This window comes from Dysidea avara, chromosome 10, assembly GCF_963678975.1.
Source record: "Dysidea avara chromosome 10, odDysAvar1.4, whole genome shotgun sequence".
NCBI lineage: Eukaryota > Metazoa > Porifera > Demospongiae > Dictyoceratida > Dysideidae > Dysidea > Dysidea avara.
The window spans coordinates 11,116,898-11,135,113 of NC_089281.1; the positions used below are offsets into that span (position 1 = coordinate 11,116,898).

Here is an 18,216-nt window from a genome sequence, read left to right on the forward strand (position 1 = left end):
TGAATTGTATTGCATGTGTGGTTTGTTTTGAAATAACTTCCTGCCCATAAAAGTGTTCATTATCCTTGATCTACCTACACATAAAATATAGTAATGGATCAGGTTTGCCATTACAAATAACGTGTACATGTAGGCGTTACAGCAGCTGAAGTGCATCCAGTCAAAGAACCGAGTCGTCCTGAAGCTAAGAATGAAGATGGAGAAGATGAAGTACCACATCAGCCAGCTGCACCAATGGCATCTTCAACGTTTATCCCTCTACAAAGGATTGTGGTATCAGTGAAGCATACTAAACAGCCTAACCCGATGGTGATGAGGGAGGGGTGGATGGTGCACTATACTAACAAGAGTACAGTGGTAAGTATGCATGAATGAGTGTGATGTATCTTAATAATATGCACACATACATTTACTGTCTTACAGTATATTAATGTAACGTGCAGACTACATAATATTATGCAGATTATCATATGATGTGTACCACACAGAGGAAGAAGTACTACTGGAGACTTGACACCAAATGTCTTACATTATATAAGAATAATGAAGGAGCACAATACCACAAAGTGAGTTAATTATAACTAATATAATGAATTATTGTAATGTAAGTACACAGTAAATTTGTCTAGCTTAATTGTGTTAAAGTCTCTGTTATACTCAAGGGAAGTTAGGCTATCACCAATGCTGTGCTGACTGGGGATCTGAAACCAGATGTAAATATTATGTAGTGTATGTTGCATTGTGAACACATACAAGTGTGTTGTTGTGTAATGTTGCTATAGTGTTATAAGGGTGCCATGTAGTATGGGGAATTTATGCTACCATATGTCAACTATTTGTGTACATCACTTGTTCCACAACATGTACTATGTGCATGTAGTGTATAAGTGTTGAGGGTTTGTGGTGAGAATTGGGGAACATTTGAGACTGCTACTGAGAATTTACACACACATGTATGGATGCTAGGGCTGAGCGATACTACTGTTTTAGCGATATATCGCGATATTTTTAAATATCGATATCACGATATTTTGTTATTAACTATCGTGATACCATGCCTGTCAGTCATTAAAATCCATTTGTAATGCAGTACTTGGCTAAGAATCCTTGTAAATGATAAAGTCCACCCATCTGGTTTCCCCTCCAGAGAGGTGTGAACACCATAACAACCTCAAAGCATGTGTTACAATAACTGTTACTGTAAACAAGGATGATAGTGGCTAGTCTGCTATCACATATAAGGACTTCCTGCAGGAATGCTGAGCAATACATTATGTGGCACCAGCTATGATTGACTTATTTATAAGTACCATGAACTATTCAGTATCGTGAATAGTGGTTTTAGTATCGATCGTGATACTAAAATGGCAGTATCGCTCAGCACTAATGGATGCACACATAGAGTAAAACTGGGATGCATGTGCACTAATCAGGTGCTAAGAGTCATTGCAGATAAATCTTCCTGGGGATAAGAGTAATACTCCACAGGAGGCTGTGCTGTACCTTGTCAGTAGCAGTGTGGGTACCCCAAATCAGTTGTGGCATTGTTTGCTTGCTTCTCCAGTCATCACCAGGTACCTGATAATACATCTATGTTGTTAGACATGAGTAAAGTATCTATCTTACTCAATGAAACAACAATGGCAAATACCAAGTACATAACAAACCTGGGACACCATGAGACTACTATTTTTGATTATTCATAATTAAAACATGCATATTTATTGTCTTCTCTTGTGTTTATTTCTCTTTCAGGAGATTCCATTGGCGGACATGTTGGCAGTTGATCCATTGGATGAGCAGGTTGACTCAGCTGCTGTTGCACTCACCCCACCGCACGTGTTTGAGATTGTCACCTCATCTGTCACGTATTATGTCGGTGTAGACATGACTGGCTTCTCTCCCGCTGACCTCAAACCTTCCAGTAGCACTGAGGATGAAGGTATGTATTGTTGCATGTGGGGGGAGGGGGGGTTATGTCTGGGTTAAAGCTTAAGTTAGCAACAAGGTACGTATCCCATTGTATGATTTCAACTTGGTGTGCTAAGTAATGTCTACCTTTACATGCCCTCAGGTATATGCATACATTCTTATTCCAAGTATACAGTCTAAACCATTTGTATACTGTAACATGATATATTGAAGGGATGATTTACTGTGCTAGATATAGTTTTGCTGGTTGTGTGCCTTAAAGGAAGCTGATGTGATTCTAACTCTAGCGTATGTATTACTTGTAGTAATTGATAGTGTTAATAAAAAATGTTAGTATTGATATTTACAGTTATTGCAATGGAGTTTGTTTTACTATGTTAATGGGATTCTGATTAAAATTACAGCAGCTCTAGCACACATGGTACTGGCTTAGGGCAGTAAAATTGCTTTCAAGCTTGTGGACAGGAAAATTCACATTACTTTAAAAATTGAGCGTATGCCTGAATATGTTTGGGTACACATATCCAGTTTGTAATGGTAATGGAAATTTCAACTGAAATGCGATTTCTAGTGTTAAAAGTAGATTAATGTGTGTTTGAGTATAGCTGAAGTGTACTTATAACCCTTGCAGCTCCTTATAATATCCAATTTGGCGAAGCTTGCTGTAATTAATATATGCGTTTAGTTTTTCTTAGAGCCGGACAGGATAAATGTATTGCGTGTCTTGTATGTGCAACTAATGCACCATAAAATTAACACATTTATGTCCATCTGTTAAGACTACATATATTGTGATGTAATGTCATTAGTGTACACACATTAACCTACAGGTACTAATGTACTGGGAGATGTCAGTAAATACAGTTTGGAGGAGCTAGAACAGTTGGGTATTGGGAAGGATGTGTCCCTGGACTGGGAGGACTCACTACACACAGCTCTTATGCCGATGACTCCTTGTAGAAGTATTGAAAGTGTACTAGAACGTAAGTGTGACAAAAAGTGCTACGAGTATTTTTCAAATGGCTAGTGTTTATTTCATAAGGAGGAATGAGTTAGTATAGGTATATGCTTTCACTGTATTCACATTTATATTCAGTTGCAATTCTGTATAATTTGAAGTGCAATTATTTACTAAATAGCTATATGATTACATACATGTATACATATGTATATTGTTGATGTGGTTTTGGGCTGCTTCTATTAGCTCCAGCAGCAGTTAATGATTCACTCCCAGCCCCGGTTTATCCTGTGGGGACGTCATTCCGGATGTCCAAACGTGGTTCAAGACGTGGCTCATCTCGTCAGTTCAACAAAGGTGCTGCAGACTCACCCAATCCATCACGTAATTCATTCTATGGTCAAGTCCCTCCTCCAAGAGGGTCCATGTATGGAGCTGCTATGAGAGATCCAATGTACAACTTTGGTAAAGTATCTATGAGGGGACATGGATCTACCAGAGCACATGGCTCCCAACGTAATCGTGGATCTTTCAGGTAAATGTGTGATGACATACAATGTAGATGTGAGTGTTACACATACTGCATGTACATACAAGCTATTACTACATATTTGTAGCTCATCAGAACTGTTGGATTTAAATGTTATTTCTTGTACATCGTAGGGTACCTAAAGATGCTCGTAATCCTCCCCAACCGAATGCCGTTGCTGGTGGTAAACTACAACCATATATTGAGACCAAACTGGTATGGCTCAGTGTAATTAAAGTCACTTAATGTACATACTATATAAAACTAAATATTGATGACTACCTAACCTGGCAACCACTACAGTATTTGTGTACGTAAATAAAATATAAAAATTTAAACTACATTTGCATACTGTACATTTTGTTTATAATAGAAGCACTTAAAGTACACATGCTCTTCAAATTTTGTGTAGTTCTACACATGCAGACAACACTAATACTTATGACATGTACATATTCATATTACACAAAAGAGATGCTTTAAACATCAGTCTATACTGTATTTCCGTTGCATAATTTTCGCAAATGAAAATTTAACTATTTTATTTTGTGGATCAGTCAATGCAAATCTAAAATTTTGTGGACAGTCAGTCTGCAACCATGAAATCTTTTATCTCCTGACAATTTGTGCATATATGGTAGGGCAATTCACACACTAAAAGATTGCTAGTCACCCAATGGAGTGGGTGAGGATAATAGTATTACCTTTCACTGAATAGTATACTGTGACAATAAAGACTAAATATGATGTACAAGCCTTACTTGTGTGTGTGTGCCTGTAAGGGATAATTGTAATCTAGTATATCCCTGATGTAATCCTCCTCCATTCTTCTTTGTTCAGGACATCAGCTTGTTTTATCAAATATTTCCTGACGATGTACTGGGCTCAGGCCAGTTTGGTACTGTATATGGAGGTGAGTGTGTGTGTGTGTGTGTGTGTGCGTGCGTGCGTGCGTGCGTGCGTGCGTGCGTGCGTGCGTGCGTGCGTGTAGTGCATAGTGAGTAATGTGTGTATGCTACATGGTGGACCTGGTAAATTGCCACTCTGGGGGTGTGGCTAATGGTAGCAGCCCTGTCCCTAACCATGTGATGGAGGGTCATGGTACCTTTGAGTTGGCCTTGCAAGCTGATAACAGGGTTTACATCATCCACACAGTTCATACATTGCATCTAAGATGGATAAGAAGGTCTCAGTTAGTGGCCCATCTGGGAGTCCATTTATTCGTCTGGCCTGAATAAATCGCTTGTAATTAGGTTACCAGAATCCCTTGGCTAGATGAGTGGGTGTCTCCCATGGAAGGTGGTGGACCAGATCAAAGAATAACTCAGGACAGGCAGTCAAGTAGTGTGCGTGTGTGTGTGTGTGTAGTGCATGCGTGTGTTGTGTGTGAGGCAGCATATCCAAATGGCTAGAGCACCAGCCTAGGTGCCCCAGTGCTGGTTCACTGGACAGGCATCACCCTGATAGCCGAAGACTTTGCTTTTGTGTGTTTCTGTGTTGTGGTGTGTCTGTATGTGCATGTGCATGTGTTAAGGTAAATGTTAGGTAAATGTTAGGTAAATGCTTGTAATAGTTTGTGTTGTAATGTATGCATGATTGTTATCAGGAGTTCATCGTAAGACCAGTCATCCAGTTGCCATCAAAGTCATCGATAAGATGAGGTTCCCTAACAAACAGGAGAGTGCACTGAGACATGAAGTAGCTATACTACAGGTACGCTGCTCTAGTACACTACAGCCTTCTCTATTCTGTTAACCTTTTGGACTAAAATTTACTGACAGTATTAAACAGATGACTGCATTCTGCAAACCATCTCTTTTCTGTAGAATTTAAAGTGTAGAAATGTGATCTTATTTGTTATGCAGTGACTTACATTATTAGGCAGTGGACTTGATATGTTCTTTTGTGTATTTAGTGTGTCAACCAGCCTGGTATTGTGACCCTGGAACAGATGTTTGAAACTGGTGAAAAAGTATGATTGATTTGATAGTGTGCATTTTATACAGTCATTCACTGGTGTGTTGTACAGATCTATGTTGTCATGGAGAAGATGAAGGGAGACATGTTGGAGATGATATTAAACAGCCCAGAGAGTAGACTGAGTGAACGCAAGACAAAGTTCCTCATCTATCAGGTATATTTTTATATATAGAACAATTTTATTGGTGGAGGGCAATATTGTGATTTGCTTATACACACAATTTATGATGCACATTGCTTTCATTGTGTAGAATAGATCTATAATTGCTTGATGTATAACTTTTTGTAGCATATTAGTTTTAATTTGTGGCAGATTCTTGTATGCAATCAACACAAAAATACTGCAAAATTTTGTTTCCTCAAAAAAATTATCTAAGTAGTTAGACAAATGTAACTTATGATCATTGTTTAATTTTGTTACTCAAGATACTTGCTGCACTCCACTACCTCCACTCAAAGGACATTGTTCATTGTGATTTGAAGCCTGAGAATGTCCTACTGACTTCTCAACACGATTATCCTCAAGTGAAGTTGTGTGACTTTGGATTTGCCAGGATTATCGGTGAGAAGTCATTCAGGAAATCTATCGTGGGTACACCAGCCTACCTTGGTGAGTGACAGATGTGTTCTTGTCTGTGTGCTTATGATTGATTTATGTACACTATTGTAGATTGGAATGTGTAAATTTATGTGTAACAGCCCAGAATAATATTACAATTGAGTTTGTTACCTGATATACTATGAGTAGCGATACAGTGGGAGGCAATACTTGACACAGTGTTGAATTTTGCCATGGGCAATAACCCATGTCATGATATTAGATCGTATTTCATGATGTGCTAGTATCTAAACAAATTATTATGTATTAATCAAACAGAGCAATCAAGTAGTACTGTATAGTAGGATCATGAAGTTTGTGTTTTCTCACCAAAAACTGTTTATCATCAACCAGCCTCACCTTTCCTTTACAACAACTTGGCAGCCTAAACGTGTCTCCAGAGTGACCCAAAAAATAATGTGTTTCTGCATATTTAACAGGAAACTAAGTAGCAGACTGATGCTAGTCAGACAACCATACACCTGTAATTCAATAATAGCTAATGCTGTGGGCTTGATATTTTCAGTTTGACTCTTTGATCTGATACATGTCTATTAGTATACTATAGTTAGGTATAATACACACATCATGAAATTATGTGTCTGTGTCCTTTTTGTGTCCCATTCCTTGTAGCACAGAGGTGTTGATTGCAGGTAGTACGTCAATGGTTTTGTGTGTTATTTTTGCATGATGCTCCTAACAATTCAAATTGATTACAAGTTCACTTCTCTTGGTATGTAGGGCTGTGTAATGGGCAGAACATTGCTGAAACAGTTACCAAAAACAAGATAGGTCATCACCTGATGTGCAAATTTAATTCTTACCTGCTAATTGTACTGTATGGGCTAAAGTTAGGATTACATTTATTTTGTGATTTTAGTGCTACAGTATAGTAACAGTAGTACTGTAAAAGGTTTGCACATTCTCACTAAAAAAAATTTTGACCAGAAACTAACGTCACAATACTTTCACAGCTCCTTGGCAATATTGGTGTGATATAACTAACCAAGCCCAAAAGTGCCTTCAGTGCGATCCAAACCATTAAGTTGCTATGAAATTTTAAAATGTAGTGTTAATTTTCTGCCAATTGACTGACTTGTTTACTTACTAATAATGGCTTCAGACAAGCACAAGTCGATAACAACCTAGGCTACAGGCTTGACTTTTTCACTGCTAGGCGTTGCTTCAGCCTGACAGGTGCCTTTTAGCGTACATACAATGCACGCTTCATGGACTTACGTACCTTTGTCTCCAACTTCTTTTTGCTAACAGCACAAGGCAGCAGTATGCTATGGCTACCCTCCAACTATTTGTTACAGTTATCATCCGTATTCTCCAAAGTGACTGGATTGATTGTAGTGACACTTCTTGTACTGTTCTTTGTTTGTAATGCTGTGTAATGGGCTGAACATAGCTGAAAGCAAAACATATTCACTTCTCAGTAATTGACAGTTGGGGTACACCTTCAGACGCAAAATTAATTTTATGGCATGTCAGCCCATTCTTTCTTTTGATGTAAGATATGCATGGGTTCACCAGTCATAATTATGTTACAAGAAAAGTAACAAACAAGTATAAGGAAAATTAGGAATTTAGGGATTACAGAAATAAAGAGTAGCGAAACAAGGGAGTTCTGTAGATATACAGTACTAGGGGACATTAATCTGGGTTATAAACTTGTTACATATTTTGCTTGTGGATAATACTCTTGATAATACCAATGCAACATACACTATACACTGCTTCTTCCCCTCCACAGCTCCTGAGGTACTCAAGAGTCAAGGTTACAACAGGTCACTTGACTTGTGGTCAGTTGGTGTCATCATATATGTCAGGTGAGCATATCATATTCCATTACATTGGTACACATTCCACTACACAGTCTGAGTGGTACGTTCCCATTTAACGAAGATGAGGAGATTGCAGATCAGATACAGAACGCTGCATTCATGTACCCCCCAGATCCCTGGGCAACTATCTCTAAGGAAGGTAAGTCATTTGTGTTGTGAGGATGAGTAAAGTGTAAGTTGACAAGTCCTGGATTATAACCTTCCAAGCAAAAAGAATTAACTATCTAAGCCTTGGCAATGGTTCAGTACCATAACCATTTTTACATTTGTGTTTCCCCAGTTAGTTGGCGTTGACTTTCTTACCATATAAGCAAACTTTACTTTTGTTGCATGACCCCGTAATTTGTATGTTAAACAAAAGGATTGGCTAAACAATATTTAACATTTTGCAGATAAATGTTTTATTATTTGTAGCATGTTTTGTTGATAATAACTATATACAAGAGGTAGTAGCTACAAGGAGTCTACAATGTACTGTTTAATCCACCACAACACTGCAACTGCTATTGTGCCAAGTCATAAAACTTCACAGGATAATTATCACAGAAGCCATGAAATCGCATACCTCCAAAATATTGTTCACATTGTGCAAGTCTGTAATAAAATTAGTGCTAGATATGTGCAATGAATAAGGTGCTAATTGTATACCTGAATGTGTCTGGTTAATTGAAACCTTATTCCACAAAACACTCTTGCTTCAAAAATCTACTTACACATGTGTGACTTAATTGGTGAGTATTACTGAGCAGGATAGCGTAAAGGGTTTGGTGAACACATCTCTAATTGACTGCATCCTTGTAAGAGAAAGTACAGAGGTTATGTATGCATGTAATATTCCTCTAGCTATTAATCTGATCAACAAACTACTACAAGTAGACAGGAAGAAACGTTACAGGGTTACTAAAGCACTCCATGATCCCTGGCTGCAGGTCAGTTACTCCATCACTAAATCTCTAGAGTTCCTATTGATATGTATACATGAAATTGACAAGGAGAAAACATCCCGACCGCCTGGCAGACTCCTGTAAGCGTTCAGATGGCTGCAAGTTCGAGGCTGCCCACCATGTCCAGTCATGGGATTTTTTCTCCTTTCTCCACCTTTTCAAATATACTTTATGTAACAACTTTAAATAGGCTGTAGGACCAGGTGTCCTACAGACCTTCAGCACTTGTGCTGTAAAGCCTTAATAAATCACTATCAACACTTGTTAACAGGATAAAGTGAGGTGGGAGGATATTAGGAACTTGGAGAACAGAGTTGGTTATCGATATTTGACACATGAAAGTGAAGACCACTACTGGGTCAGTCTAGGAGCCAAGGTACAGCTTTATTATGTGCACAATCAAAGGCCTATCCCATAGTATTTTTTGTAAATCTAGTCACTCAGTGTATGCTAATCTTTTATGAGTCAGTACAAAGCACCCCTACAAAGTTTTTACTTGCTTGCTGTTTGCAGGTGACCGCTAAAGCATCATCAGCTGCTAATGGCGGTTTAGCAAATCCTCTAAACTCATACATCAACTTTCAGATATTGGAGAGTCCTACTAGCGTCCCTGATGGTGCACCTGCTCCCAGTGACACCACTAAGGTCAAACGAACACCATCCATGCAACGTGACGATACTGACATACAACGAATACAACACAGGGCAGAAAAACTTGGTTACAAAGTCAGCACTGTCTAGCTAATTGAATTCCATGTTTTGTAACATATAACTATTGGACATCTTAAACTATAGTAGTTCTACTATTTTATTATTGTTTTAGCAGATTAAACTACACTTCTTTAGGAAACTACATACAATCTCAGCTCATCTTACTTATGTATAAAAGCTTGTATATATTTTGTGTCTCCAAAAAAGTTACATGTTTTGCAACAAACTAAAGAATTTACTGAACATTTCGCGATTCATCTGGGCAATCTGGCTGTTGAGATGGATGGGCCAACTTGAATGCCTCCAAATTACTCAGAGCTGCATTAATTCTTGAAACGATTGGGAAGTTGGCCATGTTAACGCCAAATCTATAGAAGATACAAAACACACATGAACCTGTTAACATCTGAATTTTCTTTTCTTTTGTGTTATGTAAGCCTTTGACTTTTTTCCTTTTTATTAAACATGAAAGGTTTGTACATATCTCACCTGTTAGCATTGTACACTTGTGGAACAAGACACAGGTCTGCCATAGTGACCTGTAGAGTTATTCCTCACATTAGCAACACACCATTCTTATCATACCTCATCACCAATACAATACTTGCCAGCTGTCTTGGACAATGACTGCTCCAAACCTAAAACACAAGGGAGATATTACATCATGTACTAACTGGCTGCATGTTTAAATAAGGATATTTGTTGGATAATTGGCACATGTAAAACAGTACAAATTATACAAGGGGATGATTTACACTAGAGTTGAGCTAACTTGTGAATCCATATTCTATCCAGTACTTCCCCCATTCAACTTTTTTGTCACTCCCAACATACTTCAACACTCGCAGGTTCTAAACAACAGTCATATGATAAAGTCATTAATTCTGTACTAATCACATACTGTATGTGACTATCTCAGCTTAAACCTGTTTAGTTCACACCAGGAGCCCATTGAGTCCGGAGGACGATGAGCTCCTGTTCACACCATGTATTATCTAGCATCCAAAGAATGAGTTAACAAAGTTTCAGCCTAATATGTTGAGTAGTTTTGGAGTTATATTACAGTAGATGGTTTGTACAGTGACATAAACTTACAGGTGATCAAGACATACAGTGGGTATATTGACAAGAGGAAAGAAAATGTAATATTATCCCTTATCCAAATGGAACAAATATTACAAAGGAGCTGCCCACCTAGTATAAAAGTTTACATGACAAATTGAAGGATATCTCCCCAAGATACGACCAATAGTGATTGATGGCGATATATATATATATATATATATATATATAGATATACAAGTTAAAGGAAAAATTAGAAATTTTAAGTTCGATTAGGGATCATAGAAAAAAAAAGTAGGGAAACAACGGAGGTTGTCTACACCTCCAGATATACTAGCGAACATTTAATCCCTAATCCAGTCTATACCAAAGACCAAGACTGAATTAGGGATTAAATGTTCACTAGTATATCTGGAGGTGTAGGCAACCTCCCTTGTTTCCCTACTTTTTTTTTCTATGATCCCTAAAATTTCTTAATTTTTCCTTTACTTTTTTTGTAACATTATTATGACTGGTGAACCCACACATACTGCATCAAAAGAAAGGATGGCGCCAGAATTAATGTTTTCGTCTGAACGCGCACCGCAGCTATCACAAACTACTTCGAAAGTGCAGTGGCCATTACGCTTTGATTTCAGCTATGTTCAGCCTGTTACACAGTGCTACAGACGAAAAACAGTAAAAGATCCCTCTGCAACAATCCAGTCACCACGAAAATACGACGATTCGCACCCCCTCAACTATAAATTACTGCCTCATAAGTGCAGCGGCTATATTATGCTTCACTTTCAGCTATGTTCAGCCCATTACACAGCATTACAAACGAAGAAAAGTTGTTAGAATCATCTCTGCAATCAGTCCAGTCACCACGGAAAATACGGACGATTTCCGTTTACAAATGTACTGTAGGGAAGCCATGCATCGTGCTACCGCGAATTGACACCTTTGGCTGTCAGCAAAAAGAAATGGGACACAAAGGAAGACAAAGGTAAGTCTATGATGCGTGCATTGTACATACTGCGGTATGCCAAAAGGCATGTCTCGGGACGAAGCAACGTCGAACAGTGAAAAAATCAAGCCCGTAGCCTTAGCCATTATCAAGTTACACTTGCCTGAAGGCAGGCAGGCAGGCAGGCAGGCAGGCAGGCAGGCAGGCAGGCAGGCAGGCAGGCAGGCAGGCAGGCAGGCAGGCAGGCAGGCAGGCAGGCAGGCAGGCAGGCAGGCAGGCAGGCAGGCAGGCAGGCAGGCAGGCAGGCAGGCAGGCAGGCAGGCAGGCAGGCAGGCAGGCAGGCAGGCAGGCAGGCAGGCAGGCAGGCAGGCAGGCAGGCAGGCAGGCAGGCAGGCAGGCAGGCAGGCAGGCAGGCAGGCAGGCAGGCAGGCAGGCAGGCAGGCAGGCAGGCAGGCAGGCAGGCAGGCAGGCAGGCAGGCAGGCAGGCAGGCAGGCAGGCAGGCAGGCAGGCAGGCAGGCAGGCAGGCAGGCAGGCAGGCAGGCAGGCAGGCAGGCAGGCAGGCAGGCAGGCAGGCAGGCAGGCAGGCAGGCAGGCAGGCAGGCAGGCAGGCAGGCAGGCAGGCAGGCAGGCAGGCAGGCAGGCAGGCAGGCAGGCAGGCAGTCAGTAGAAAATTCCATTGTATAAATTTTTTTTTAAAAATTTGTAACAATTTACTGGAAGCCTTTAGGATCATACTGAAGGCACTTTTGGGCTTGGTTATATCTAACCAATACTGCCAAGGTGCCAGGATGGAGTTGTGAAACTGGTTTTTGGGTGAATTTTTTGGCTAAGAAAACCCAAATCTCCATGATCCCTAATATACAGTGCTACCATACTGTATTATTGCTTTACGATTACTGTCATGAACAATTACTGTCTACTTAACTAAATGTCAAACAGCAGATTAATAAGAATTCTATTGAAAAATTCACAAATATTCTCACGATAATTACCAATTTCAATAATATTTATCACTAGTCAATGAAAAAGTGCAGACATCAATTTATCACATAATTGAACAACTATGAGTAAGCAAAGTTTGTTTCTATTTTTTTCTTCTTCACCTTTTCACACACTTGCAAAAACACAAACACATAATCTGATTGAGCTGAAATTTGGCATACTTAAAAGGGATCTAAACGTGATTTCCATTACCAAATTTTGTGCAAATCCGATGTACAATCATGAAGTTATGATTATTTGCACAAAAAAGATTAACTTACAGGGTAAGCTACTTTACAAATCAAGTTGAAAATCAGTTAGTGAATATATTAGCCATCAATGGTAGGAGTGCTTTTTGGTGGTTTGAAAGGAACTGAGATGAAGACTATGGGGGATATAATTTGAAACCAAATGTGTGTACTGTGTAGTGACTGCGTGATCGAGTTTTGAGAATACATTAATTTTCATACCTACTAGGCAAACCACTATAGGAAATGAAAATTGGTATGTAGATGGATGTTGTGAAAACCAACGTGTAGCAAGTGTGCAATCAATATACTCTAATAGTACAGTTACCCTATTAGAACATTCAGCTACAGTGATAACTTAGAGCGTTCAGCTACATAACAAGCCACTGTCTAGAGAGTTCAGCTATGTTCCTGTGGAGAGTTCAGCTATAAACAAACAAGTCACCCTGTAGAGGGTTCAGCTATGTTACAAATCACACACAAAAAGTCACTGTATAGAGAGAGTTCAGCTATGATACAAACCATGCTGTAGATGTAGCAAGTCATCCTGTAGAGAATTTAGCTACAAACAAGCCACGCTATAGAGAGTTCAGCTGTGTAACAAGTCATCCTGTGGACAGATCAGTATCAAAAAAGTCACCCTGTAGAGAGTTCAGCTACTGTACAAACAAATCACACTGTGCTACAAAAATTCACCATGTAGAGAGGGTTAGAGTAGAGTGTGGTGGATGGGAGTGCCAACTAGGGCCGGTTCTTCTTCCTTTAAAATTTGTTTTAAAAATCACAGCCATTTTTTTGGTAGGGAATTTGCATGATATACTGATACATTGATGTAAAATTTACTATCATGATATATAACAATATGAAAATATTTACATCGTAACAGCTGTACATCGCATGATTTTAATGCAAAAATGGCTAGCACCAAGTTTGTCAACAGTAGTGGGCTTCTACACTGGATGTCTCAAGGTACATACCCACCCATGCAGCTAAGTGCACATGTCTTTCAGATGTGTTACTGTAAATGTGTGATCAGCTTATACACACTAAGTGTGTGTTCTAACTCACTAACTTGTAATTAAGTTTCATGAAATAAACATGTTACCTATCTGACACAACATTGTAATACATATCGTGATATCTTTAAAAGTGATAGGTGAGTGACAGTTGGTTTTACTTGGTGATTCATACCCCTATTTCTTGGACACCACCTTTGACTTCAGAACTTTTTTCACTGAGGGGCTGCACCTATTTTATATAGCTAGCTGTCTTGGTCTTAGCAGCCATAACTTAGTAGTCTAGAGAGTTGTGATCAATTGTTCATGCATGAATTAGCAAATCCACCCAAGATAAAAGTTTTAGCCTTGTATATATTCATTCACTCATGCATATAGCATTAAGAAAATATATATGAAGATATTTTTTCTGCTTCAATGTAAACAGCGCATACAGTATAACAGAAATGAAGTATAGTTATTCATTTCAAACTCTTCATGAGCAGGTGAACAAGACAGCACAGATTATAGGTTTTATCAATTTGTGACTTGCGCTTCGCCGATTAACAGAGCAATTAATACATGCATAAATTTCTTTATACTGTTCGCACTTGAACCGCTTTCATCAAGTTGGTTCGATCCAAACTATTTTCAAACCGCTTCACATTCTTCACGCGTTCACACCAGCAAAAAGATAAACTACTTTAAAACAGAAAGCGCTTATAATAATTATTTGTTCTAATAGTTAAGCGACTTTAGCGGAATGGAGTTGTTAATTTTGGTGATGTTTTTTGGTTAAGAATGCATTGGAAAGCAGCGAAGAGTCTAGAAGTTTAAAACAAAAGGAACTAGCCGGGAAGAAGCGTGTTTCACGCTACCTGAGACAAAGGCGAGCAAGACTAATCAGGTACAGGACACGCCACGACTGAGTCCCTGGTGGGATAATACTTAGATAGACGTTTAGTTTATAGCTGAGTAAAGTGGATTGTTTCAAAGCGGTTTGAGGTGGTTCAAATCACATCAGAAGGTGAGTTGAAAATAACTAGTTTATAATAAAGCACTTTAAGTGTGAACGAATTAAACTGGTTTGTAACCGGTTTGAAAGCGGTTTATAGCGACAGTGCGAACACCCCTAATGGATTGATATGAACTATGAGACTTTTCACTGCAACAGTCACATACGGTATATGGTGGTAGTATTGAGCTATTTAATAAAATATAGTATCAGCAACAGCTTTACAAAAAAAAAGTTGTTGTCAACTAACTTGTCTGACATGGTACACACACATACATGCTGTAATCAAAAAACAATACTGAGATGCTTTATTACCTGAATGGGCTGTATCCCACAAGATATACACTGTGATATCCTCCTCACCTACAAACACATAATAGTTACATCACTACTAGAGTACACTGGTACACCATTAAGTATTTTCAAATGGTAGGATACAGATCTTATGACACCAGTATATGGTACAAATATCATTGATAACACTCTGATCATACTTCAGCCCTCTTGAATGGATCATTACGAGGTAGAAGATATGGTGGTGTATTTCTGGTCTCATCCAAATACTCCACTATGGCCATCTGTACAAAACGAGAGCCAGCGTCATGACAGGTGGATGGGTCAGCTTTATTCTCACCGACTGCGTTAAGACATGACCATCAATTTCCAGTGATGGTACTTCACACTGAGGATTAACCACCTTGTAATCTTCAGCATACTATCAAATTATAACACAGAATATCTCTAATATAACAGTCTGTGCCTATTACCTGCTCTCCACCATCATTTAGCAGATGTACGGCCTTGTAGTCGTATTCTATACCCTTTAGTGCAAGGGCTAGGATAACAGGGAGAAAGTTGGTCATTTACTGTTAGAATGATGTGTGGCCAAGAAAGTACTCACCAATTCTAACTCTCCAGGAGCAAGAACTTCTGAAATACGAGTAAAGAACTGGCTGCAATACAATAACCCATGGCTACGGCACATAACCTAGTTTCGTTTTTACCTTGCGAGCCGCCATTATCCTTGATCACGTGAGCGAGGGCGAACGAAATGGAGACAACAGAAGATTCACCCAATACGGTAACGGGTGAGAAACGTAAAAGAGGACTAAGGAAAAAGCCAGTGTTGAAACAGTATTTCCTGGGTGGAGATTCTAGTATATGGTACTACTGCCTACTGGCAGTGTTCACTGTCGCCTCATTGTGGACTAGATTGTACAATCTATCCGAGCCTACTCATATTGCGTAAGTTTGTAAAATTTGGAGATGTTGTAGTGGGCATTATTCAGAAATAAAGGCATAGAAGAATTTTAAAATTATCCCACGCATTTTATACCCAACAGATGGGATGAGACTCATTTTGGCAAGCATGCTAGCTGGTATATACAAGGATCATTCTTTTTTGATGTACACCCGCCACTTGGGAAGGTATGATGACTACATGTTTTGTTTTTCTACTCAATAATGGATGATCACAGATGCTTATTGCATTTTCTGGCTATGTGTCTGGCTACAATGGCAGTTTTGAGTTCAAGGAGCCAGGAGTGTCTTATGAAGATTATCCTTACTATGGAATGAGATTGGTGAGTGTTGTGCTTGTTATATCAGTGATTGAAGTATGGAACTGCTTTGAGAGTGTCAGGTATACAGCCTGTACATGATCCAAGCTGCAAAAATTATGGCCTTCAGCTCTTTCGTACTGACTAAAGGGGTCAGTATGAAAGAGATGTGATATCAGATAAATAGCTGTAGTGATGCTAACGTCAATATAAATGTAAAGGTGTTACATAACTTTACAAGGTTTAAAACATTAGCTATGCCAATCAGCCTCATTTGGTATCGCATGTTTTTTATTTATTTATTTATTTTTAATGTCAATCAGCCTCTCATGTTTTTGTGTTTTTTGTTTTGTTTGTTTTTTTGAATGCCATTTTCTTCACAACTTGGCAGGAAAGCTGACTGTCTGTTGTTTTTGCTCCAAGTACATACCAAAACTAGTCGACATATCTTGTGTAACTAGACAGATGCTAAAAGCATGATGGGGCGAGCCTGGATTGTGTGTCAAAAGTGATGCGGCATCAACTGTATTTCCATGAATAGCGTTTAATGTGTGTGTGTTTGTAGCTATACATACAGAAATGCTCAGGCTACTCTAGAGGTAGCTGGAGGAAGGTGAAAAAAGTTCAAGTTGGGAGGCTCAGTGGCTTGCCAGTATATAGCTACATAACTGTGTGGAAGCATAGTCAGCTAGGACTTATCTCCCTGTCTTCTGCAGTTTCATTGGCCAACTGCATGCTCTCTTCTGCGAGTATGCATGGCGTTTATCAGGTGTCTACTTGCTTGTGCTTCATGTGGCATTTGTGCTGCCATCCTTGCCCTGTCTCATTCTCTCCCTGCCTTCTTCTAAGACGGTCTTCTTTGTCCATGTCTATGTAGATAAGAAGTTGTAACCCACGTGACAAATTCTAAGCCAAGTGGCACAAATATGTACAGGAAGTATTCGTGAACGTGACGCACATACCATTCCCCCGGGCATTCACCAGCCAGTGTTCCCTCCTCGCCCTGTCTCGTTTTCTCCCAGCCTTCTTCCAAGATGGTCTTCTTTGTCCATGTCAATCTGATAAGAATAAGTTGTGAGACAAGTGACAAGCAACAAATTCTAAGCCATATGGGGCTTTTTTCCGTGTTTGTTACGTAAACTCTTGGGAATGGTCAGACGTACGGTCGTACATACAGTTGAGCACTACCAGTGTGGGGCTGTCCGTGTTCGTTATGTAAACTCTTGGGAATGGTCAGACGTATGGGTCGGACGTACGAGTGACTACTGCCATTTGTGGGGCTCGCTCAGGCTCGCCCCAATTAACACTATCAAGAGTATATAATAGGAGGGAGAGTGGAACTACACAATAGGCTGTGGAAAATGAGCCCCTCATAACTTTATTTCTTCTTGTAAACCTGACTGCTGTTGATTACTCAGATTTAACACCTTAAAAGTTTTGACAGGTGGTCTGCATGGAATTGCAATGGCTGAAATTCCCTCTAGATGTGTGTCATTTTTGCTAGTATATAGAACTGTTGAGACAGGGGATGGCGACCATGATGAAATCTCGATGGTGATGAAATCTTAATGTTAAATAAATTGTTTGCTTTCCAGGATAGCTGCTTGTGTCTTTCTCTTTGTACAGCGAGGTCCTCTGCGCAATGTGCCATACTTTTCTCGAGGACACCATTCTTTCACTCAGTGGTCATATATACAAAGTGTGCCCACTGCACTCATAATTAGTCACCAACCAACACAAGTCACCGAGTCGTTTGAATGATGCCATATGACTTTATGGATCATTTTTCACAGCATATAGCTCAGTTCGACACTCTCCCTCCCCATTACATACACTCTCGACACTATCGATCCACAACAACAGAATTTGCTATACTGTAGAATCGGGCTGTTAAGTGCATGCGC

At 39.4% G+C, this 18,216-nt stretch overlaps 3 protein-coding genes across 3 annotated transcripts in view; 2 read left to right on the top strand and 1 right to left on the bottom strand.

The window, feature by feature from the left end:
- Window positions 1-9,745, top strand: part of LOC136269159 (serine/threonine-protein kinase D3-like) — an 11,862-nt gene extending 2,117 nt beyond the window's left edge. Inside the window, exons 9-24 of the mRNA XM_066064641.1 lie at window positions 134-357; window positions 489-566; window positions 1,756-1,942; window positions 2,763-2,915; window positions 3,137-3,425; window positions 3,554-3,635; window positions 4,260-4,332; window positions 5,026-5,132; window positions 5,335-5,391; window positions 5,449-5,553; window positions 5,826-6,009; window positions 7,757-7,832; window positions 7,880-7,986; window positions 8,691-8,776; window positions 9,063-9,167; window positions 9,305-9,745. Of these exons, the coding sequence (XP_065920713.1) occupies window positions 134-357; window positions 489-566; window positions 1,756-1,942; window positions 2,763-2,915; window positions 3,137-3,425; window positions 3,554-3,635; window positions 4,260-4,332; window positions 5,026-5,132; window positions 5,335-5,391; window positions 5,449-5,553; window positions 5,826-6,009; window positions 7,757-7,832; window positions 7,880-7,986; window positions 8,691-8,776; window positions 9,063-9,167; window positions 9,305-9,532 (2,141 nt within the window). The 3' untranslated portion in view covers window positions 9,533-9,745. The remainder of the gene's footprint in view (window positions 1-133; window positions 358-488; window positions 567-1,755; window positions 1,943-2,762; window positions 2,916-3,136; window positions 3,426-3,553; window positions 3,636-4,259; window positions 4,333-5,025; window positions 5,133-5,334; window positions 5,392-5,448; window positions 5,554-5,825; window positions 6,010-7,756; window positions 7,833-7,879; window positions 7,987-8,690; window positions 8,777-9,062; window positions 9,168-9,304) is intronic.
- LOC136269162 (maleylacetoacetate isomerase-like) lies at window positions 9,576-15,866 on the bottom strand. Its single transcript, XM_066064645.1, has 10 exons — window positions 15,758-15,866; window positions 15,655-15,706; window positions 15,521-15,588; window positions 15,388-15,468; window positions 15,248-15,331; window positions 15,069-15,116; window positions 10,275-10,353; window positions 10,088-10,140; window positions 9,992-10,041; window positions 9,576-9,870 (listed from the first exon to the last, which is right to left on the bottom strand). The coding sequence occupies exons 1-10, from the start codon at window positions 15,770-15,772 to the stop codon at window positions 9,738-9,740; spliced, it is 663 nt and encodes a 220-aa protein (XP_065920717.1). The 5' UTR covers window positions 15,773-15,866; the 3' UTR covers window positions 9,576-9,737.
- Window positions 15,570-18,216, top strand: part of LOC136269160 (protein O-mannosyl-transferase 2-like) — a 28,461-nt gene continuing 25,814 nt past the window's right edge. The window contains exons 1-3 of the mRNA XM_066064642.1: window positions 15,570-15,998; window positions 16,097-16,181; window positions 16,232-16,336. Of these exons, the coding sequence (XP_065920714.1) occupies window positions 15,805-15,998; window positions 16,097-16,181; window positions 16,232-16,336 (384 nt within the window). The 5' untranslated portion in view covers window positions 15,570-15,804. The remainder of the gene's footprint in view (window positions 15,999-16,096; window positions 16,182-16,231; window positions 16,337-18,216) is intronic.